The sequence below is a fragment of the Sycon ciliatum genome, chromosome 4, assembly GCF_964019385.1.
Source record: "Sycon ciliatum chromosome 4, ocSycCili1.1, whole genome shotgun sequence".
Taxonomy (NCBI): Eukaryota; Metazoa; Porifera; class Calcarea; order Leucosolenida; family Sycettidae; genus Sycon; species Sycon ciliatum.
Window position 1 is genome coordinate 18,367,930 of NC_088646.1, and position 23,356 is coordinate 18,391,285.

A 23,356-nucleotide genomic window follows, 5' to 3' on the forward strand; every position below is an offset into this window, starting at 1 on the left:
AAATAAAATTTATGAGTCAGGTGAACATTAATTTTGTTGCTGCATTTTCTCGAATGTTCAGTGCATGCCGCGCGCGCGGTTCAAAAAGTTTCAGGTTTGCCACGTCCTTGTGCCTGACCCTGGTGTTTTGTCGACTCCCTGTAGCTGGCCCTGGTTGTGGCAACTACCAATACCATGGACATGGTACTTGGTAGACTACAGTCATGTAGCTAGCTACTTGCTTGTGCCCTTGAAAGTTGAAGGCTTGATAATGATATCCGTACAGTTTGTTCGGCTGTCATCATTCATGGCTTTCAGTTTGTAAAGCATGCTGTACCTACTACTACTACTAGTACTAGCCAAGTACTACAATCATGTAGTACCGGTACTAGTAGACCTCTACCTCTTTAGACCCACACTGAGCAGGCTAGGCCGGAATGGACAAGAGTGGCAAGAGCCAAGAGGTGCAACATCAATCCTGACTTGGAGCACAGTTGCAGAATGACGCACAACGCGGTGAGTGCAGTGTGCTGCTGGCTGTGTATGTCCATAATGATTATGTACCAACCCTGGCAGAATAAATAAAAGGAATGAAAAGAAGAAGAAAAAACTCAACCAATATTTCGGCCCTACCATCATCAAGATGGATAAGGAACAAACAAACAAAACATCTTGTTTCGGTTCAGCCGACCGGGTCTCAAATTCTGAAACATTCTTGGCCTGGATATGTGAAAGGATATGTGCAAAGGTGCATGCATGCTCCTGTTGGTAGCTGACGAAACCGCTCATTGCACGTTTGGTTAGTTGTGGTTGTTATGGTCTCCGTTGTTGGTGTTGGTGTGGTAGCTGGTGACACGAAAGGTACTTGTTGCGGCAGTGATGTACACAATTAACCAACCGTGCAATGCAACCATTAACAGACCAATACGATCAACAGCCAACTACAACAGGTGTTACACATCGAGCACACGCGGGCGAACCATTGAGGGACCAGACAGCATGTTGTCGGCCAAGTCAAGCCAGGTGAAGCAGTCCGGGACGGACGGAGCGAACATGGAGTCGGCAGAGGAGGTGGATGGTGATGAATCCAGCAAGGAGTCGGGGAGGGAGGAGGAGAATGGTCAGGAGAGTGGCGGTGAGAGTCACTGTGCTGTACGCAAGTTTCGTAGGGGAAAATCTTCAGTGTACAGTCATCTTGAGGCTAGTCCTGATTGTCGCAATTCGTATTCTGATTCTTGTTTCACTGTATTGTGCCGTGGTCGTCATGGAGATGGTTTACAGTTAAACGTATTGGAAGCCATTTATCAGCGTCTGTATAAACCCAATTTGTGTGTACAGAAATAAATTTACAGAGAGCGGAGTCCTCCGGCTCGATAGAGTGCTCAATGCGGAAGCAGAGCAGTAACCAGTTGTCTGAAGATTGTTATATTTTGGCATGAAACTTTAAGTTACGACAATAAAACGCGTGGTTTTCTGTGACTCGTGCAGAAATAAATTTGTATAAATTTCACAGTTCGCGTGAGACTCGGCTGGAAGCCGAGTTTTCCGCATCCGCCGTGGGAACGCCACCACCCTCTAGGATCAAAGGCGTACAGAAGGATAGTATTATTAGTTTGAAATTGTTCAAGTAACATGTTGTGTTTAGTGTGACCAAGCGTGGCCGTTATTGTTATTTCCTTTAGTACAGCGAAGATTCCCGACGAGTGTTGTACGAAAACCTGTTCAAATCCTAATTGTTCTCTTCGCTATTTCTTCCTACTTTCATCGTTTTATTGCACATTGTCTCTACCATCAGCTTGTCTTATTGATCGCGGTGCTAAAAATTTTGTCTCCTTGCCGTTTATTCAAAGTTTTAATCAAGGTAAACTTTTTTTCACACGTCTCTCTGCTGCAAAACCGGTCTGGTCATTTCTGGCTCACCAAAATTTTCGGACTTTGGGTAAAACAGTAAGTTCTTACTGTTTGACCCGGTTGATGCACAACTTGGCTTGATTGCAGCGTGCGATGAGGGCAGCGGGGACGAAACATAGATCTACGTCGCAATCGAGCAAAGTCGTAGCTGCGGCATCTTCTATGCGCCAAGCGCGGCTACCTGGTGTACCAACCCACCATGTCAGATACCACTAGCCGTACATCGACCAGTCACCAAGCGCATACTAGTGTTGTTGTTGGTCGTGGTGGTGGTGGTCGTGGTGAGAAGGAGAGCTTTGTGCCCAAGCGCGTAGCCCATATAGGGCACGTGTATCCACTAAACATTTCGACCAACAGTCCAATCAGAAAAAAGATGATAACCTAGCTTTTGGCCATAAATGGGTCAAATTTTGAGTTTTTGTCACAATATTTTTGGCAGTCCCCCATGGAATGCTCTTCCAATTGTGTTTTTGAAGTCTATTTCTCCGAAGAGCAAGCCATAACGAGAATAGGAGAATAGGATTTCAGCTAGGTCCCCCCCCCCCCAAGCACTGGGGGAAAACCATGAACATCCAGGCCGTTCACTCCACTTGCATAACAGTACATTTGCGGTTCGAACCCCAGCTGAGGCGCTTTTTGGGACCCTTTTTCAAGTTTCGAATCTCGCGGCACTGCACAGTGTACCACAAAATCACGAAAAATCACCAAACACGGGAGCTCTCCAGAGCCAGCGCTCATCTTTTTCTGAATGTGAATCTGGTGTGAAAGTTGTAGCCTGCAGGCACGGTGACCAGGCGACTGGTGTACGCATGAGCACGTGACCGCTTACTCAACCGTGTTCGATTGGGAATAGGGGCCGAGCGCTGCATCGCAGACTTTTCGGACCAAAACCAGTCGATTCAGCATCCAAAAGACTACAACATACGGGCCAATCGCGGTCATCCGTGCTTTTATAAGAACGAAATGGCGCTTTTAGTGACACTTTGCATACAAATCTCCATCTAGTAGGGTGCAGTCACCCAGTTTCGGTGGAGGTGGCAAGTTCGATTGGGAATAAAGGAGGAAGGGAGAGTCTCCGCTTCCTCGGACCAAGACCATTCGACTCAGCACCCCGAAGACTACAACTGGTGAAAAACTGATTTGAAGTGCGTGGGATTACTGAGGGCTGTGTCCCGCCAGCCGCTTGTAGTTTCACAGGAAGCGTGAGTTTCAATGTCGGAAGAAAAATTAATGTTGAACAGTCGCTGCTGGGATGACATCGACACATGATGATAGCTCAGTGGTCAGAGCCTCACCGGCCTCAAGGGAAGGTCCCTGGTTCGAGTCCTGGTAGTGTGACAGTCAATAACTGTTTTCTTCAGACTTTTAAGGTTTAACGTCGGCCCTACGACGATCATGTCAGGGTCACCACTTTATAGGGTTTAACGTCGGCCCCACGACGACGGCTGCAATGGCCAACCGAACAACAAAGAAGTTGAGGCCAAAGAGAAAGATGTTCTTTTCTTGTGCATGCTTGTTGATATGCGCGTATGACGTAATGGGCCATTCACACTACGCCCAAAACGTGGCGTGGCGTACGTGACGTTTTGGTCCGGATGGCCATGACAACATGGAACGTGGCGGGAAAATCGTACCCCTGATACGAAAACGTAGACGACGTATCCAGACCCCTGTACCGAGTTTCGGTCTGTCGTTCCCAGCAGTTTGTGTCCAAAAGAAGCTGTACACACTGCTGGACGAGTAGCGTGTGCGTGCCTGTGTGAATGCACCTGCATGAAAACGACGTCTGCCAGTACGTCGTATTCCAAGACGTGACACGTATTGTAACATACATGTAGTATGAATAGCCTATACGCGTCAGGTCGTTACAGACTTTCTCATTTACAGTCCCCCAGACTTCTGATTATGTAGCAGCGCTTCAAGAATAGTCGAATAGAGCATCACAAATTCGTAAGTTAGTTTGAAAATTTCACTTGTAATTGACCGGGTGCATGAACGTGCTCATGTCTGCTCGGCAGGTGGTGACAATGATACGAGTACGTTGGCATGGCAATCCCATCTGAGTGACCGATGCCTGGGCAATGGCAGAAGAGAGCGCGGTGACATATCTTGGATAGTTCTACGGCTGTGCAAGGTCGTCCACTCTTTGAAGACAAGCGTTCCGTGAAAAGGTTCGTGACTTTATTTTGCGAGCGGTGGTAGACTAATTTGAAGCTGGGAAGGTCAACGGCTAACAATAGCCTGGGGAAGTACCGTACATACACTACAGGGTGCTTAAGAAGACCACATGATGTACAATGTACAATGATGTAAGAAGACCACATGATGTACAATGATGTAAGAAGTAGTCATGGCCCAAATTTGTTCGGCCTACATCGATATTTTGCCGCACAATTTTGCCACAACATTTTCGATATTCTGCTTGGCATTTCCTTTCTCCGTCGGTATTTTGCTTTGGTTTTGCTCGAGATGAAATGAGCTTTAGGGAAAACTCAACGATAATTGTCGCTGATGACGATGATATTTTTGATTGAGCTCCTGCTGCTGCTCAACTTTCCACTGAAATGTAGCCATGAGTCTGTTTTCTACAACTTTTGTGCTTGTTTTCAACCTTGGTGACTGATTGTGTTGAGGAAGTCCTTAAGAAGCCTTGGATTTTTCGAAAAGCCCACCAAAACTCGATATTTTGCTCAAAACTTGCCGGAAACTTGCGCATCCGATATTTTGCTCAAAGAATTGCTAGCAAATTTGGGCTATGACTAGTAAGAAGACCACATGGTGTACAATGTACAATGATGTAAGAAGACCACATGATATACAATGTACAATGATGTAAGAAGACCACATGATGTACAGTGTACAATGTACAATGATTACACAGCATTGACACAACCATTGAACCAAATCCTTTTCTGCCCTTACTCAGAGTTTCCACACTCATCAGGCAGCATGCTATGACCAAGACTAGCATTCACTTGATTATAATAATTATGATTTACGTGTATGTTACTGAGTCTCCTTAGCTAGGCGTGGATTTGTAGTATACACAAACTGTGCATGTACTTAGTTGAGGTTTATTTCAGGGTCTGGAGCCTGTCACATTTCTGTGGGGTGTCAGTTTGAACAATGCCCTGTCAGTCGGCTCCATTTCCAGCCTGAAGAGGAATACAAAAATAAGGCAAAGTACCTGACAGCCAGCCTATTGTATTCCTAAGTGTGTACTTAAATAATTATGGCCAGGAGTCTAATTTTAGGCTTCCCGTGCTGGCTACTGATCCTGGCAATCCAGAAGGCAGTACACTGTACAGGACTTTGCAGGAATTGAGATGATAACAAATGCCAGGATTGGTAGAAGGGGTAAGGAAGAAGAGTCAACACTATATAGCCAAGGAGAGAAAGGAGGGAACATATGAAAAAAGAAAAAAAAGTAACTGGCCCATTATACAGAAGGATGGAAGTGGTCAAAGCTAAGTTGACGCTTCAACCATACTGGTCTTCTTCAGAAAGAAGACAGACAGACAGACAGACCGAGAACAAAAGGATAGTGTCTGCCAATGCCGACTGTAAGGTAGATATGTTCTCGGTTGGACAAAAGCAGCTGAAAATCCCCAAGCAATGTCTGTGCAGAAATCCAGTTAGTTTAATTGTAGCTAGTGCTGAAAATTACACACAAATATTTGCAAATATTTGTGAATATTGGTGTGTGTAGTGGCTACCAAGGGTAGCCACGTGTCGGCTGAGAGTGCATGGAGAAAAAGAGGAGAAGAGATTGTTGCATTATTGAACAGCCGCTTGGTACCGTTCACAACTGTATTAATAGTGAGGTTCCGCATAACGTAATTACGTTAGTAAAAAAACGTAGTCGATCTACGGAAAGTCTTACGTAAACTGCATGCGCATCTGTGTTCCGCCATGCAGAGTTTTCAAATCACATAGCTGCCCTTGGCAACTCCGAACGCGGCATTGTACGACCAGATCGACCTGGGGAGAGAGTCATAAATTTGTACCCCAATCCACTCGTTATCAGAACCCTATCTACGTACTCTACATAGACAACTTTCCGTAAGTGGAGTGCAACTCGCGAATTCACGGGTTTTTCTCGCCCAGTAACGTAAAGTTGCTCAACTCCACGTTGTGCGGAACCTCTCTTTAGTCGGAGGGAAACACAAAGAGGCGAAGCCAGTTGTAAATCTGATGAGGCCTTTCGTACCATTACTTCTTAAATCAGAACATGGTGATAATGTGACGAAGCACAACGATGTCAATTTATACAGCATATCGGCGGAAAAGTTGTGACGAAACGCAACTCACACCATCATTCAGCCTGTGTACGTTTCATCACAATTTTTCCGCCAATATACTGTATAAATTGATATCGTTGTGCTTCGTCACATTATCCCCATGTTCTGTTTTGAGAAGTAATGGACTTCTAGGGGGCGTCTTTGAGGTTGGGAGTGTGTTCAGACACGACATTGAACTGCCTGAAGGAGAAAAAAGTGCCAGACCCACCAGGACTCGAACCCGGGACCTTGCTTGTCATGAGCAACGTTCTCTAACCACTGAGCTATGGGACCAGGCTGAACCTAGAAGGCGCTCGCAAGTGTTTCACTCCAAAGGCAGCTCACAGCACGTGCCACACAATACTGATGGCACTAGGGTCTTTTCCCTACCCCGGGGGACCAACCACGGTCGAGAAAGGAAGTGATCAAGGTAGCTCCTGCCGAAATACTTTTTTCCGAAAATTCACCAGTTTGACACTTTTTCAAGTTTGCAGTGCTAGGGGTGTCCAGAATGAGAAAATCAATATACCAGGGTATGTATTTGGGCACTTTGGTGGGGTTATGGCCCCTCGAAGTAGCCCAAGCAAGGCATTCTCTAAGAAAGAGACAGGTTTGCATTGATGACAATATAATGCTTCCAGCCTTCATCTGTTGCATCATGTGATCATGTCAGTAATTCCCATGGTATCAAAACACGTCAGGGTAGATTTATCGGCAAAATACACTGGTTGGAAGTAAAGGCTTCTGTGCCAGGAGACGAGACTGGTATTCCGAACCCAAATTCGATATGGTGCCAAAATGCAAGGCAAGCCGGGATTAGGAAGATCTCTGCACTGCTGGAGGCAAATGATTACCCAGACAACAAAATAAACCGCGCCATCAGGAATGCTGCTTGCTTCGCAAATGCAACACCCCGCCAGTGGAAGAAACCGGACCAAGTCATCCTGAAGCTGCCGTTTACCAACGAAGCACTGTCCGCTCGGGTTTCTCGACGTGTGCGCCAGTTCAGTCCTGATGTTCGTCTTGTGTTCACATCTGGTCTGTCATTGAAGAGAAAACTTGTTCGGTCGTCATTGTCTGCCCGTGTATGTCCCCGTGAGGTGCGGAGAGCGAAGGCGAAGCGTGGTCGTGGTGCATCGATGGTATGTGGAGCATGTGATACGGGTATGTCTGATTGTGAATCCGGGGCGTCGGAAGGTATTTTAGTGTGGTGCGGTCAGCCATCTGAAGTACAGTTTACTATTGTGGAAGGGGTGGCGGAGCCGAAAATTTTGGAAATTTAGAGTCCAGATCAGTGTATTTTATTGATTCACGGGGTACCTGGGGCAAAAAGTGGTACGGTCAATACCGCAGCGACCGTACCGTGTCCGACGCCCCTGTGAATGTGCGGTGGAGCATGTTGTCTAAGTGACAGTATGCTGTGCACGCTTTGTGAAGAGCTGTACGTCGGGGAAGCCAAGCGGCCAGTGCGGGAGCGGTGTCAGGAGCACTACTGGGAAGCACAGACAATGGTGGAGAAAGCTCCATGGAGTAAGTAACCACTAAAAAAAAACCCACTGAGAATCTCACACATCTTCTCAATTTCAGCCCGTCCACCAGGCGAAGATTCTCGGCAGGGAGCCTTCTCTTCCATCACGCCCGTGCCTTGAGGCAACAGAGATCAGAAATCGACGACCAAAGGTGAGCAGTGACAAGGATTGGCGCCTATCGGCATACTTCAGTAAATGAAACTTCCCGGCACATGACTGATCTACAAACTGGGCATCCCACACTTTGTTGTTATCACGAGCGCGAGATCTCAGATTTGACACCTCGGATGGATAGCGATAACGTCACATCTGAAGATTGATTATGACTTCTCCTGGACCAGGAAACCTGCCATTGTCAGAGGAAGGATGTGATCTGCTGCTCGGATTATAGTGTTCGACGCCAACCCTGCAGTCAAGATCTAGATGGATACGTCGCCTCAGCAGCCCACAGTTCTATGTCACACCCAGCAACCTTCCTTTCATATACCGTTGGCTGAATTTCAATCATCGAGGTTAGTGAAGTTTTTGTCTTGTGCAGTTAGCAATCTTCAGATGTGACGGTAAACGTCCGTTATGATTTGTTGGCTTTCACTTGGCGTCTACTTTTCACCTCTCTTTGTCACCACCTCAGTACTTTTGTGACGTGTAAACTAGCGCAACCTATTCCTGTTTACCTCTCCTTCTCGTTGTGATAGATTAAGCACTTGTGATAGTTATGTCTGGTAGGGTTTATAACACCTCCATTCTGCACTATTTAAACAGCCTTCCAACTTGGAAGGTTCTAAGTTATAGAAATAACATGAGGGTAGTTCCTTGGTCCTTTTTACTTTTCATAAATTAATCCTTGGCTCTCCATCCGAGTTCATTATTAAACACCACCAGTTATTTGTACTTTACAATCAGCTCATGCGATAACATTGCAGGACACTGATCAACGGTACTGACGTTCTACACCTAGCTGGCAATCTCGGATGAGCTGATTGTAAAGTAGCTGCAGTGGTGTCAGTGGATGTTATAGCAGAACTTGTAGCTGTTTGGTCTTCTTTTCTTCTTATAAATAAATAATTCATCCTTGGCTCTCCACCCGAGTCTAACAAATTCTATCTTTGTTAATCATATGTACATGTGAAATGGCCGGCTCCCCCGTTCCCCGCAGCAACACAACTCTCTCACTCATGGATACAGTCCGTTGGTTTATTGCAACAGAATAAATACTGATTGGCGAGAGAACGGGGGAAAAAGACCACGAAATCGTAAACGACTAACAGTTATAAACAGGAAAAAGGGTGAACAAATTGAAACGACCAATGCGTGACCAGTACGTACGATACACGTGACAAGAACCAAGACAACAACACCGTGGACGAGTCACACCACTCTCTCGCACCCAAACCTTACTCTCACAGCGCATGCTCCACATAGTCCACGCATGCGCAACAACTAGTAAACAAACGCTCTCGCACAGACGGAAGCAGATTCCGCCACTCAACAATGCATACTCCTGCATGCACCACACACACCACACCCACACACCACTCCCATATTCTGCACACAACGCACCACACCCATACACACAGAAGACCATATTTGACACCGGACTGGACAGAACAGCAAGACCAGAGACAACAGCGGGTGCAAATAATAAGCGCGTCGAATTTCGCAATACATGTACCACTCTTTGTCTAAAAAAAGGACTTGATTCCATACTTAGTTTCTAGTGTATAGCAGAGCTGGATTATACGCCGTTGGAGACTGCATTACTGACGGCGCTGGTTGGCTTTCTAGCATTTCAGGTGACGGTCCTAGCCAGGGGATGGTTGACGAGGCTCTGGAGGCCGATGCCGAACTGTCCGTGTCACCAGCGGTAGTTTGGCTGGTCAGTGCTGTGGCGGCGCCGTTCTGCAACGTAGTCCAACTTCCCATGATGTTGGGATGCGCGGGCATATTGGTGACGCTGTCTACGCGCCCTTTCAGACCGCACAGCAAGCCAGTCAATATCGGCGCACGTGACAGCTGCTGCTCCAGCGGCTGCTGGTCTAGAATAGACGCTGTGTTGCCCGCCGCTGCTGGCAATCCTCCGTTTGTTGGCACACTGGACGTCGGCGTAGGCAGCTGGCGACCGGAGTCTGGAGAAACAACAACGCCGGACGCCGGTAAGATGCCATTTAAATCCTTTGCCTCTGAGAAACACAGCCTGTGCGGCAGCGGCAATCGCTGTATTTGCATGTCGGCGGGGGTACGGATGGATGCTTGCGAAACACCAGTTGAATCACTCAGCGCTGGGAAAGGAAGCGGCCTACCGCCAGTGGCTGGAGAATCACCACCGCCGCTGGGCGCCTGTAAATCACCATTTGAATCATTTGTCTCCGGTGAAACAAGCAGCCCAAGCCCAAAAGGCAGCTGCTGCTTTCTTTGAGCGGGGACGGGGAAACGGGCGGATTCTTGTTGAACAGCGGTTGAATCACGCAGCTCTGGGAAGGCAAACCTGCCACCAGTGGCTGGGGGAAATGCGGATGCTGCTGGCATGGCACCAGTTGAAGTAGTTGATGGTGGGAAAGGTATCGGGAGCTGCTGTTGCTGATGTGGGACTGGCCAGTCCGCAGATGTTTGCAAACCAGCAGTTGCACCAGATTGCACCAAACCAGTGAACTGTTTGCTTGTGATGGACGGGTTGCTAGATGCTGGCAAACCACCATTTGAAACGCTTGGTGGCATGTGAAAGGGGAACTGCTGAGCTGGACTGCTGGAAACATGAGAACCACCACTTACACCGTTTTCTGTGTGGCAGAGCATGCGCCCACCAAGTGCAGATTGGTTGGCGTGCACTGAAGTGGATTGCAGGAACTGCATTCCTGCCTGTTGGTGGCTTGTTGCGTTCGGAACACTCTCAGCTGCACCACCATTGCGCACTGGTGCTGGCTGCAGTCTGGCCGGGTACGCATTGTCTGAGCTGATGTGCGGCTGTGCGCTGGGGGTCCTTAGATGCCGCTCCAACACGCCATCGTATGCGCTGTTGTGTGGCGACGAGACTCCTGTGTGGTTCCAGGCCGCGTGCAGCCCATGGCGAGGCTGCATGCCCTCCATGCCCAGATTGTCTGCAAAGGGCATTTGAGTAGGCAGCGACAGTGGCTGGGATAACACGTTGCCGAGCACCTGCCGTTGGTGGTGATCGTACCCTAGCGGCGCCATCGGAGTCACTTGATATTGTTGCTGGAAGGGGGCACCTGTGACGACGTCCACACCATTTAGCATGTCTAAGACGGAGGGGCCAGCTGCATCCTGCTTGTCCTTTTTGGCCTTGTTTTTCCGCTTGGGCTTGTATTTATAATCTGGATGTTTCTGTCAAGATGCAGCACATAAAAAAAACAATAAAACAGTCCCATAGTTAAACAGAAAGTTAACTTTAAAAAACAAAACACATACAAAACACAGTGTCTGTACATAAGGGAGTAGAGTGAAAGTTTAGGGGGTTTGCCCGTAAAAATGGCTCTCGACTCTTTCAGTTTGTAAGCTCTTAGAATCGTGTGGAGAAAGACAGAAAAGAATTAGCCATTGTTTTTTTTTATCTCCCTCTAACTTTGGAATAGCCAGATGACTGGCTACATTTGTCCACCGCTCTGGACCTAGGTTTTAATTAGGGCTGAGTCGAGTAGCATTTTCTTCGGGTATCGGGTTCGGGTAGTTTTCCATGGGTAGCACGGGTACCCGATCGGGTAATGTTTCCATGGTAACACCACAATGCACCCCTTCCCTTACGCACTGCTGGGTAGACATGCGGAGTGTGACGTGAATTTGTACACATGCACTGTACATGATGTCACCTGCGACTTCGGGTTTTCGGGTACTATTCTGTACCCGTCTACCCGAGGTCCTCACGGGTAGCACGGGTACCCGACTACCCGTGCATACTACTAGTTTTAATCGTCTTGGCTGCTGCAGACCCGGCGGAAGGACTGGCTTGCAGCTACTGCATGTACAGTCAACTTCGCTTATAACGACACTCGGCGGGGCGTCAAAAAGGTGTCCTTATTCGCGAAGTGTCGTTATACCCGAAGTCTCATTATATGTGTTACGGTGGGATGGGACTTTGCTCTGGGCATGGAAATTCTGTCGTTATTCGCGAATTGTCATATCCGCAGTCGTTATTAGCCAAGTTGACTGTAGTAGGTAAGGGGCCATCCGTAAATACCCATATGTATTTAGAAACGAAAACTATCATTTCTCTTCAACCCCCTCCCCCCTCCCTGAGAAACGAACACATAAAAATGGTACATTGTATCGATATTTTTCCATTTTTTTCGGACGTGCCCACACATACAAACTTTACATAGATATTTTTCGAGAAACGAACAGGCGCTCAACCCCCTCCCCCCCCCTAAACGACTAGTTTTCGTTTCTAAATAAATATCTATATTTACGGATGGCCCCTAAACTGGAATTCGCTCGCAATTCTACAGCCACGTCCCACTGTAGGTAACTGGAACCGTGGGAGGTACTAGCAATCACTTGTACAACTCTGCGAGTCCTTGTGCTCAATAAGTGACAACACTGCATGTGTCTACTATGCGGCATGCACACACGTTGTGTTGAGAGTCTGTCCATCAAATGCGTAAAACTTTGGAATCGGCAGGAGATCTTTATGATCGAACTGCTTTTGCATGTTGTAGAGAATCCTGGAGTGGACAAGAGTTGTGACTACTGTTTTGTGTTATTGTTCCCGCTGTCTACTCTGCATTGCATTTTCAATTTTCCATTATCATTATTTTCGTCATATTTGCGTTGCGTTGCCATGGCGACATGCTGCTAAGCACGTGTACCACTACAAACACGAAACAATTGTTGTTGTGCCCATACTCCACAGCACTATGCAGAATACGCTACGTCTAGGGTCCACAGCGCTTTATTTTATGCGTGTGTGTGAGTGTGTGTGTGTGTGTGTGTGTGTGTGTGTGTGTGTGTGTGTGTGTGTGTGTGTGTGTGTGTGTGTGTGTGTAGTTCGTCATCGCGTGGTCGAGTGGCTTCAGCAAAATAATCATGATGAACTGATGAGCAAGCATCGCGAAGAGTCCTGAACTAGCTCTCTTATTTTGAGATTTTGTACTTCAAAGTCTAGATACCGTACAACGAAGGCCGTGTCGGATTCTCCCCCGATTCTGAGATCCGCCTGCTCTCATCAGATTACGTAATCATCAGGAAAAGAAGCATTTGCTCAATAACAAACGCAAGGTCATATGGTGGGTTTGTGACGCGCTCGGATCACCGACCAGTGATTGTCGATTTCCAGCTCTCCTTTCATACCGTTCGTGCTGGGAAGAAATCATCCGAGCCTTGTTTCATCAAATACAATTCACCATCAACAGAAACTGCTGGCAGGTTTCGGGAACTGCAGCTGGACACCGTACCAGAATTCAAAGCCGCAGACATGACATGCTCGAAAGCAGATGCAACATGGGGAGAGTTTGTGTCAACAGTCCACTCAGCAGCCCAACAGTCTTTTGGAGTAAGACCATCTGGACAGAAGGCAGTTAGAAGTACCAACCCTATTGTGGCCAAGCTTTCCAAGCTTTCCCTTTTTATTTATTTTTACAGTACAACAGCCTCTTGTACGGGCAAAAAAAAACAATCATTAGATCAAGCGCACATGGTGATGATTATGTACAATGCATTGTATAATGTCATTAATGACACTTGACAGATATACAGTGAAACCTTGTTAGGAAGAACACTGATAAGACAAATGTTTGCCTAAGAAGAACTAGTATTCGTAACTGTATTGGATAAAACCCTGTGTATTCACTGGGTAAAACATATGGATAAGAAGAACTCCCGTTATTGCGAACGAATATCATCGGTCCCTTGATGTTCGTCCTAAAGAGGTTTGACTGTACGTAAGTCTCAAGCTGAGATTCTTGCTTCGGCAACAACAAGCGTTGCCGAGTCTGAAGCCATTGCTGGTAAGAAAGCCTTGCGTGCACCACGCAGGCACATCAGCGCTGAACGGATCAGTGCAAAGCCAATCTGGCAGCGGATGGAGGCTAGGGTGAAGCTGCATGGCTCACCAGTCTTGGCGGTGAGGGGAGAGAGGCGATATGTTTGTATAGCGTGGTGCCATGCTTTCCCATGCCTCCGGTGGTAGAGAAGATGGCTGGGACAAAGCTGGAGTGCTCCACCTCCCGGAGGTGCTGCTCATAAGCACGACGCTTAGCATTTTCATGACGGACATATGTAGCGGCAAGTGAGTCGGAGCGGTTTGAAGACGCATGGGGTTGAACACCCGTACATCAATGTAGGTGCGTTCGAACCGTCGTCACCAAATGCCACTAGCCACGCCGTCTAGGCATGCCTGGTCATCGGCAATAGCAGTGCGATAACGGAGTTGTTCTCCGGAGAGTGGCTGGAGGTGTGGCTCAACTGCTACCTGGTGGACCACCCGCCTGAGCAGACGAGCAGTGAGGTCCCTCACCTCATTGTGACAAATGGACAGGTATCCACCCGTCGGACACGAGAGAGAGTGGGACACAGTGAACTGCTGCCCACACGCGCACCGTGATGGTAGACAGACCGGTAGCCAGTTGAAGTGAAGGCAGACAGCATCCCGAAACTCCGGCTTCGCCAGGGTAAAGCCATGGCGTTAGGTTAGGTAACATAACATAACCTTAGGTACAGGCATTGTTGCCTTCTTGCTGTGGATCATAAATGATGCCACAGCTCCTAGGCTACGATGAAAACGTGCATAAGGGGTCAGCACGTAAGCTAGCTTGAGGCACTCGGTTCCGAAACCAGAGCGATCACTCGCTGTAGCCCTGGACTGGCGGAGGAAGAGAAAGCCTTGGTTGCCGCCCGAATTGACTCCCTGGCTGTCGCCATCTCGCACTTCTTGGCAGTGCAAACACCATGGACGGCCATGCCAAGAACTGGATCTTGGGCCAGAACACGGCAGATGAGGGAGGCAGTGATGTCAAGGGAGGACTTTTGCTGTTCGGCCCAGGACGACGGATGAGGTAAGCCAAGGACTCCAAAGCGACATGGCAAAGCCATCAGGGTGCGCTCCTCAGCATTGACTGTGCGACCTAGAAGAGCAGGAGGGTAGTTATCAGAAAACTCACTGTTGTATGAGCCCTTTGGCCCCGTACGCCGTATGCACACACGTCCGTACACCTGATTATTATACTTACACTTCTGCACATTCCTGTACCGTACACACCCATTCATGCACTCTCCGCTGACCTTTGCCTCACTTACTTCACTGCTGACTTCTATCTTCCCGCTCACCCTGTTCCCGCTTACGCCCTTGCTGACTCCTTTGCCTGGCTTACTGCATGCATCCCTTTTCCTGCTCACCGCGTCCCTGCTTACTGCATGCAGGCGCGTGCGCCGGTGCCCTTGAAGGGGGGGGGGGGGTTCCGGGGCGTTCCCCCCCCCCGGGAAAAATTTCAAAAAATGAAGCAAAATCCTGCATTTTGAGCGAAAAAAGGGGGTTCCCAGGAACCCATTTGGGGCACGCGCCTGTGCAGCATGCACCCGCTTCCCCTACTTGGTAAGATTAATATACCTCCAACTCCTTCTAATCTTCTAGTCTTACCCTGCCCTTGTTGTTGTTGTTGTTGTTGTTGTTGTTGTTGTTGTTGTTGATTTTTATTTTACTTTGCAAGGCCAAACGGGCAATGGTGCCCAATTCTATGGAAGCGAATTTCAAAGGGGGAGAGAGCTACGGGGAGAGAGAGAGAGAGAGAGAGGGGGGGGGGGGAGGGAGGGAGAGAGAGAGAGCGAGATAGAGAGAACGGGAGGGAGAGAGAGAAAGGGGGAGAGAGAGCGAGCCACAGAGAGGGAAGCAGTGAGGTTAGGGACATCGGGCGTGGTGGGCGCATCAACGTGTGGTTGGTGGTAGCAGCGAAGAACAAATTGCTGTGTAATTTAGGCTGATAAGCGATTTTGAAGCGTCAACAAAGCGACCCTGTCCTGGAGTCGGAAGCTCTGATGTGGTCATTAGTAGTGGAATCGTTAGTAGCAATATTGTAGCTACTATTTCATGCTGTCGCTACATCTTTTGTATTTCATGCTTTTCGCACAAGTTTTCAGTTTGTGAGACTTCATTCACTCTTCTTCTCTTTCTTTTCTTCTTCTTTGAAGGTGACTGCATGTTTCTTGCATGCATGCATACATCGTGTACCTTCATTTGCTCTTGCGTTATGCCTTCTTTTTGATGGTTGCTGTTGCTAATTTGGATTGGAATAAAAACAATTCGCCCAGCAGCATTCATTGTAGCCAGTAGATCTATACATGATGTAGTATTAAAGATGGGATATTGTCATAATAAGACAATCATTATGACTATTACTGTCTATTAGTGAGTATGTAGACGGGTGCTCCTGTGCACGTACACGACCTGTAGACACTGAAACTAACTTGTGAAAGACACTGCACTGATGTCCAGGGTTGGGAACATCTAGTATCTACCAGCGGCCATGCGTTCTCCTGGAATGCTGGTCTGGAGTGGCAGCCAAGTAGCCGCCAGTTCAGCGCATGCATGCGGTGGGGGCTGTACCCGTGTACACGCCCCGCGGCCCGTTGCACACGGCTGTGCATGAGTATGTGCGCGTGGTAGACTCTACCGCATGTAGTAGCTCCCTGGATCCATGGACTCGACTGTGCCTTTACTGGCTTTAGAAAGCCTTCAAGGTTCACACGTTTGCTCTACATCTGGAAGTGCTCCCGACTCTCAAGCCAAACTACTACTAGTAATCTGCTGAAGTGGGCTGAAGTACTGCTACGCTACAGCCTAGCCCAGGCGCAGCTAAGCTTTACTAACTTAGAAGGAGCCCAGCTGCCCCCCAGGCAAAGGTCGCACGTCTTGAGGGGGATCCAGTCCTTCTACAGTGCTACAGCCTACAGGGTTGGAGAACTGCTCTCCGGGAGCTCCGCCGTCCTGCTGGGTCGATTACATGTTACTCTGCGATCCGCTCTTGAGCAAGTTCAAGTGTCTGGCACCGGCTACGCAGTATCTAGTTGAGCTACCTGTACGGCTGAACACAGTCATGGTTCAAAACTCTGCGATCGGTCCGACGGACTAGCAAATTCTCAGACTAGGAGGTTGGATTGCCGAAAGTGCAGTAGATCTACGTGTGCATAATAATAATTGCGCGGCTTCCTGTATATTGTACAATGTACCTGGATGGTGTCGGAGCAGCGTCTCAAAAGGCTAATCTATTTTAGCTACGTGCTTGTACTACAAGCGTGTTGAACACTCGACAGCCTGCCACAATAATAGCGGCGAATAGTGCCTACTTGGTCTGGCCAATTATTCCCACCACGGACACTGTACGTACGTGTACATGGTTTCTACTCTATTCTGTACTTCCAGTCTTAGGTCAGAGTAGATACAATCGAAATAATCGCAATAATTGTTATTTCTTCAATCGAGCGCATGCAGTACTGACACCATTATCGCGGTCGCACCTTCTTCTATTCGTCCTGAACTAACCAGACTGCTGGCCCCACACCTTCTGCATATTTCTTACCATGTCGTTCTGCAGATCTGCATGTATGTAAGATCAGCGAGTTTCCAGTCAAGACAACTGACACCACCCCATTGACGGTATCCTGCATTAGACCCGCTGGCTACTCCTTGACTCGCTGAACCGAAATTAATTGCTCGCCCGTGTAAGCCGCCCAGCTGGATGCAGCTGCTGAAGCGAAGTAAGTAAAAAATAGTTAGCCGTCCATGACTTCATGTCCCATGGCTTACTACACACACTGCTCCTCACGTGTTCAAGTACATAAGTCGGTGTTCACCGTGACGCGTGGAAAGACCAGGACTCGGCAGGAGGTTGCACCAACGGTCCAAACCACCGAGTCGTAAAAACCTACTTAGCGACTCCCTGCAGCCTGGTTGGACCATCGAAACACATACGCCGTACACTGTCCTCGCAAGCCTCCTGAATCTCAGCTAGAGGCGGTATCGCAACGGAGGTGGTGTATTACTAGAACATTGCTGTTTAGCTGCCTTTCAAGTAACCACACGAACCACGATCTAGTTCGAGCCCTAATTGCACAGGGCTCGAACTCGCAACCCGGCTTTCCTTCCATCCACCACAGACCGCGGTTGTCACGGTTTCTCAACACACTTGTATGGCACGTTGTAATGCGGACGTGCGAACTTCACATTTACCACAAACCGCACAGCCTACCGTATGTCCGTGAACATGGTGAAAGTGCCAGGTGGCACAGTAGTGGTAGCTCTTGCACGCATCATCTAGCGGTACATGTAGTGCAAATAGAATGTAAGTGCAATGACCAATGTTGTCAAAGGACCGGCGGTGCATTACTCAGCACCGCTCCGTAGAATGCGAACTTTTTAATTTTTTTATTCTACGAATGACACAATCCCACGATCAGACAGAGAAAGGAAACAGCAGTGTATAATTGTTTTTGCCAAACTGCTTGAGCCTAGCTTGTACGGGCAAAATACTAGTAACACAAAAACACATTCGTGAAGCATTAAACGAATGATAATGATTATTACATGGAACTATAAATAATTGTAGTACTAGGAACTACACATACTACTATTGTACTGTGACTACATGTACTTGGCAGCTACGTGTAATGGCTTCAGGAATCCGACCATGTAGTTCCAGATCGAGAACTGCGTTTCGCCATCTTGAGCATCGCTCAGGCATGCAGATAAACTGATTAGATAATATATGTAAACACTGTCATCCATGGATTCATTGGGTCTGCATCACTGAAGACAGGGCTTTCCACGACCCCGCCATGGTCCACATACTAGTACTAGTAGTCCGTGCCAGGCCCAGAGGGTAACCTCTGCCTCTAGTGTAGTCTGGGCCTTGGCCTGGTCAGATCAATGCATTCCTACAGTGCAGACATTCACATCTACACGACTGCTGCCTTAAATTAAACTCGCAGCAGCATGATGAACGCACTGGGGCATAGTATTTTAGTGACCAGTGCAGTCGACGAATCTCTTGGTCTGTCACCTCAAAGACAAACAGAAACAGGTTCCTGAAGTTCTAGGAGGCCATCTCCTCACGCCCAATGTTAGACTTAGTCCATTATCCTGATTATTGCATACTGGCATGTTGATCAGTGCTGGACGGGTAGATCCAATGATGCAAGTCGAGAATGCCGCTCGCTGTAGACTGGCCCCACTCGCAAATGAACACACTACATGCACTACCCGTGAATTTGCACTGATGTTCTTCGAAATACATGTAGGATCCAAGCGACTGAGCCAAGCTTGCCAGACGACGCACAAGCTTACTCCTGTACAATGTCAGCGGCGAATGCTGCATCTGCACTCACTTCTATTACCATTCGTCCCTGCCACCATCATAAACAAACATGCATCCGGAGTGAGTGATCTGGGGGGCCACCCGCAGCCAAAATACATGACGAAAGTCATCTTGATGAAGCAGATAAATCTTGGAGAACAATAGCGCTGCCATTGTGTTGTGTCATGTCATCTATTGTGTTCGGTGTAGGTGTGGAGAGTCTTCACTTTGCTGACACCAGGGAAAACAATACGCTCCGGCGTAAACGTTTCTCAGCCTCCCCTCCACCTGTGATTAATGACATGATGTTGCAACTTCCCCTTAAAAGGAAGTCGCAACACTGGGCTAGCTGCATAGCTGCATAGCCAGTGTAGTGTGACAGTTGTGTGAGAACTGGTCGTATGATTGATAGTGTAGACCTGTTTGTTATCTACTAGTACTACTCAGCAGCCCACACCACACCAGCAGTAACCTGAACACTAGTAGCAACACCGTAGTAGCCTGGCACATTCTATTGCTATTTAAGTGGAGGCCTATTGTTAGCTGGCAAGGGTGTTGAGATGCGCCAAGTGCTGTAAACAATCCTGAGGAACCTTCCACCTTGCTCCCTATCCAACTAACTTGCTGGGCCCAGCCGGCTCGCACAGTCACACTCCCAATGAGTGTACTACCTTCGACAACAGACACTTAATTAGGCAACAGACAAAGAAGCCAATTTCCTCTAGTGCTGAACGTTACTTGTTCCATGCCCAGTTCCTGCGGATTGAAGACTAGACACATGGCCTGTATTCAATATTCAGTACATGTGCTTCCAATAATGTCTTTTTTTTGACGGCCTCTTATACAGGCAATCAGAGAACATGATATCACTGGCCTGACACAACAACTTAAGAAAAACAAAAACAAACAAAAATATAATGTCTGCACTCATGGAACTATAGTTTAGTTGCCAGAAGACCTCACCTTTTTGCTGTGCCAGTGTGTTGAGCTTGAAGCCACACCGTCCAGCAATTCTCACACCGTCCAGCAATTCTCACTCCAGAAGTATGAAGCCAAGTACGAAACAATGGGCCATAGACAAATCAGACCAAGATTGGTCTGTGTGTTCACTTGTCTCACTCATGTAGGTACAGTTAGCTCTGCGTTCCCTGCTGCCAATCTCACTACCCATTGCAGGTGTTTCTCTTCTTCCCATTGCTGACCTCTGCATGCCTTATTCTTTCATCTGCTATTAGTGAGTATTACTTTGATTATGTACTTCTAACAACATTCTTATGTGGCTGAACGTCGAAAAGTGTGTATCAACTTCTAAAGCACTGTACGAGATGACGGCGGAATTCGTGGATTAGTAGTGACCTCAATCTGCAGTATAGAGATTTTCTCTAGTTTCATGAATGCCTAACTCAACCTTTTTCGCCCGCAGGAAGGCGTGGCATACCTTCGCTGCTTTTTGTTGTTGTTGTTGTTGTTGTTGTTGTTGTTGTTGTTGTTGTTGTTGTTGTTGTTGTATAACTGTTACTTGATTATAGCGGTAGTCAACACGTGCCGCGTTAAGCCTAATAACAATGGACCCACTGCCCCTCCTTCTTAGGCTTTGTCGCACAACTCTCCTACACGAACAGCTATTGAAAGGTATGCATTCCTTCTGGCCCGCATGCTGAAATATCTTCCTTATTGGCCATGGGCCATCGTGGAAACATAGAATAAAGAATGGGAATCATTAAAATTAAAAGAAAGGACCGAAAGTGTACATGGTATCCGTAGTTCAGGTTGTTGAATGTCACTACCACATCAGTCAGTATTGTGCTAACTGCTGCACCTTCTGACGTCATAATCTCTTGCTTACCGTATTTCCGCAAATAAAAGGCCGTATACAACGCCTTCCTCGTATACAAGGCCGGGGCAGGGGCGATTGAAAAAAATAAAAGACCGTCTCCGATTAGAAGACCGGGCCTACTAAAATGAGTCTTTGTTCTTGTGTTAAAAATAGAAGACCGTGCTCAAACTGTGTAGAAGAAAATGGAAGAACGGGGGTAAAACTGTGTGGCGAGAAATAGAAGACTGTCCTCGAATACAAGACCGTCCTCGATTATAAGGCCGGGTTAGGTCGAGGTTGAAAAGATAGTAGACCGGCCTACTATTTGTGGAAATACGGTATATATGTATCTGTAATAGCATTGGACCAACTACGAATAACATGACGTGTACTGTAAGAGCAGACATTTTCGGTGGTGTAAAATTTTTGGTATTCTCCAAAATCGGCGGTTTGGTGGAGGGAAATTTTCGGTAAAACCCGTTTTCCAGGTAAGTGCACTAGTACTACATGTATACAGTACCGGTTGTACCGAAATTTTCGGTGCGTTTTATTTCCGATAAAAAAATTGTCCGCACCGAAGTTACCGAAATAAAACACCACGGAAAATTCCTGCTTTTACAGTAAGCTTTTGGTCCTTTCTTTTAGTAATAAAAGTAGACCTACAGTCTCCCGGGTGGTTTGGGGAAGCGGGTACCCATCCACCATCGCCCAGTCCATTTACAGTTTACGTAATCCACAGAGTTCTGCCTCTTGCACGTACATGTACATGTACATGTACGTGCAAGAGGCATACCTTTAGACTTAACAACAGCCAGTGCTGACGGCAAAAAATTGTGCGACTGTGCGTGCACGTAAAACTGTGCATGCACGTAGACACTTGTGAAGCCTACGAATTAAGGAAGCAGAAGCCTTGGAGTAACACGATAGACAAGACGGAACAAGATGATGCTCAGTGATGTATACCGGTGTGTACTTGTATATTAAAGACAGATTGTGAAAAATATGCATGTAAGCGTGCTAGTGCAATGTACATGTATGTAAGCAGTACGTGTCTTACCCGCATATGCTCATGCCGTAGCTCCTTGGCCACCACTGCGTACTTCTCCTGATCCTCGTGTGAAAGTTGTTTCCACATTTTCCCTTTACGTAGCAGCAGCAGCAGCAGCAGCCACAGCAAAACAAAACAAAACACAAAGAAACACAAGTGACGTTGCAGGATGCAGTTATTTGTAGATGGTCAGTGACGTCGGTCAGTGTAGTGCAATGTTTTCGCATGACCTTTTTTATTTTTTTTTTGTATACTATGTGCACATCCCTACAAAGTAATAGGGGTAATATAAGAGACAAAGACAAAATACAAAGACAACAAAGGAGTAGTAGGTGCTACAGGAGCTGTGCTGGTCAGGCGCAGTGCACCCCTGATTGTCAAGTAACTGGTGGTGTTAGTGGACATTATAGCGTAATTTGTAGTTCCTTGGTCCTTTCCCCTTTTCTCTCACCGAGAATCTTGCTGATCGCTGAGTTGTGCATCTTTGGGTTATCAGCGGCCAGCTCCTTTCGTTTTTCCTTCGCGAACGCCAGGAACTTGTTCATCGGGCGCCTTATGCGACCATCCTTTTTCTGCTCGCCACCTGGGTCTGACGTCGATACGTCGGAAACGCCTTCTAATGACGCCTGCGCATCTTCCGCGGTCCCTTCAGCGACTGATGTGGCGAAGGAGCTGGACTCCATGTTACCCTCCTCCGGAGTTTCGGCGGTCTGGGCTGGAGAGACGACGACATTAGTTGGCTGACCATGTCCGGTGGTGCTTAGTACTCTACGTGCTGACACTGCAGCAGCTTGTGTGGACAGTTGGTGAGTAGGCGGACCGCCGCTGCCGTTGGGTGATGGAAAGCCGGCCAGCGGTTGTCGCGCGGATAGCTCACCGTTTGGTCCGACCGGCAGCTCCAGATATTTTGGTTCTTTACCGCCTCGGGTTGCCCAATACCGCTCCATGTAATGAGACGACATAGATCCCGACGCTTGCCCAGCTGACGGTCGATGATGGTCATCAGTGGTCCTTTGTAGCGGAAGCGTAGCGACAGCAGGAAGACTGCGAGGCGGAGCTGCTTGCCTTTGATTGATGGTGGGCTGAGTGAGCTGGACATGACCAACAGGAGCCCGGGCTGCCGAGTTGTGACCATGAGCGTCGGAACTCTGAGCGATCGAATACGGATTCCGAAGAGGTGGTTCGGCCGTGGACGCTAATGATACTGGCCGTTGGACGATCCGTCTCATGACTGATCCGGCGGTATTGACGACCTAGGTTTTTGAAATGACGTTTGGTATGTGGATTGCTGGTTTCAAAGTGATCAAACATGCTCGCAAATAAACGTGTAAAACATTCTACAAGAACACCAGCTGTCTTTACCAAATAACAGGACAATACTCAGTACTAATAGAGCAGACCGAGAGAAAGACAGGCAGCAGAAGAGAGAAAGAGACGATTGTCTTGACACTGCTCCTTTCCTTCTACTACAATTTAGCACAAGTATTACACGTACTGTGTGG

General features: G+C 47.7%; 1 protein-coding gene and 1 long non-coding RNA gene across 2 annotated transcripts; one reads left to right on the top strand and one right to left on the bottom strand.

Moving 5' to 3' along the window:
• The first annotated feature begins 89 nt into the window (after positions 1 to 89).
• LOC135814812 (uncharacterized) lies at positions 90 to 20,871 on the top strand. Its single transcript, XR_010553221.1, has 4 exons — positions 90 to 495; positions 3,909 to 4,061; positions 17,233 to 17,395; positions 19,201 to 20,871. It is a non-coding gene; the product is annotated as an uncharacterized LOC135814812 (long non-coding RNA).
• On the bottom strand, positions 8,871 to 23,356 carry LOC135814811 (protein capicua homolog). The gene is made up of 3 exons (XM_065327987.1): positions 22,306 to 23,356; positions 21,864 to 21,946; positions 8,871 to 11,038 (listed from the first exon to the last, which is right to left on the bottom strand). Exons 1-3 carry the CDS (start codon positions 23,081 to 23,083, stop codon positions 9,407 to 9,409), a joined length of 2,493 nt encoding a protein of 830 aa, XP_065184059.1. The 5' UTR covers positions 23,084 to 23,356; the 3' UTR covers positions 8,871 to 9,406.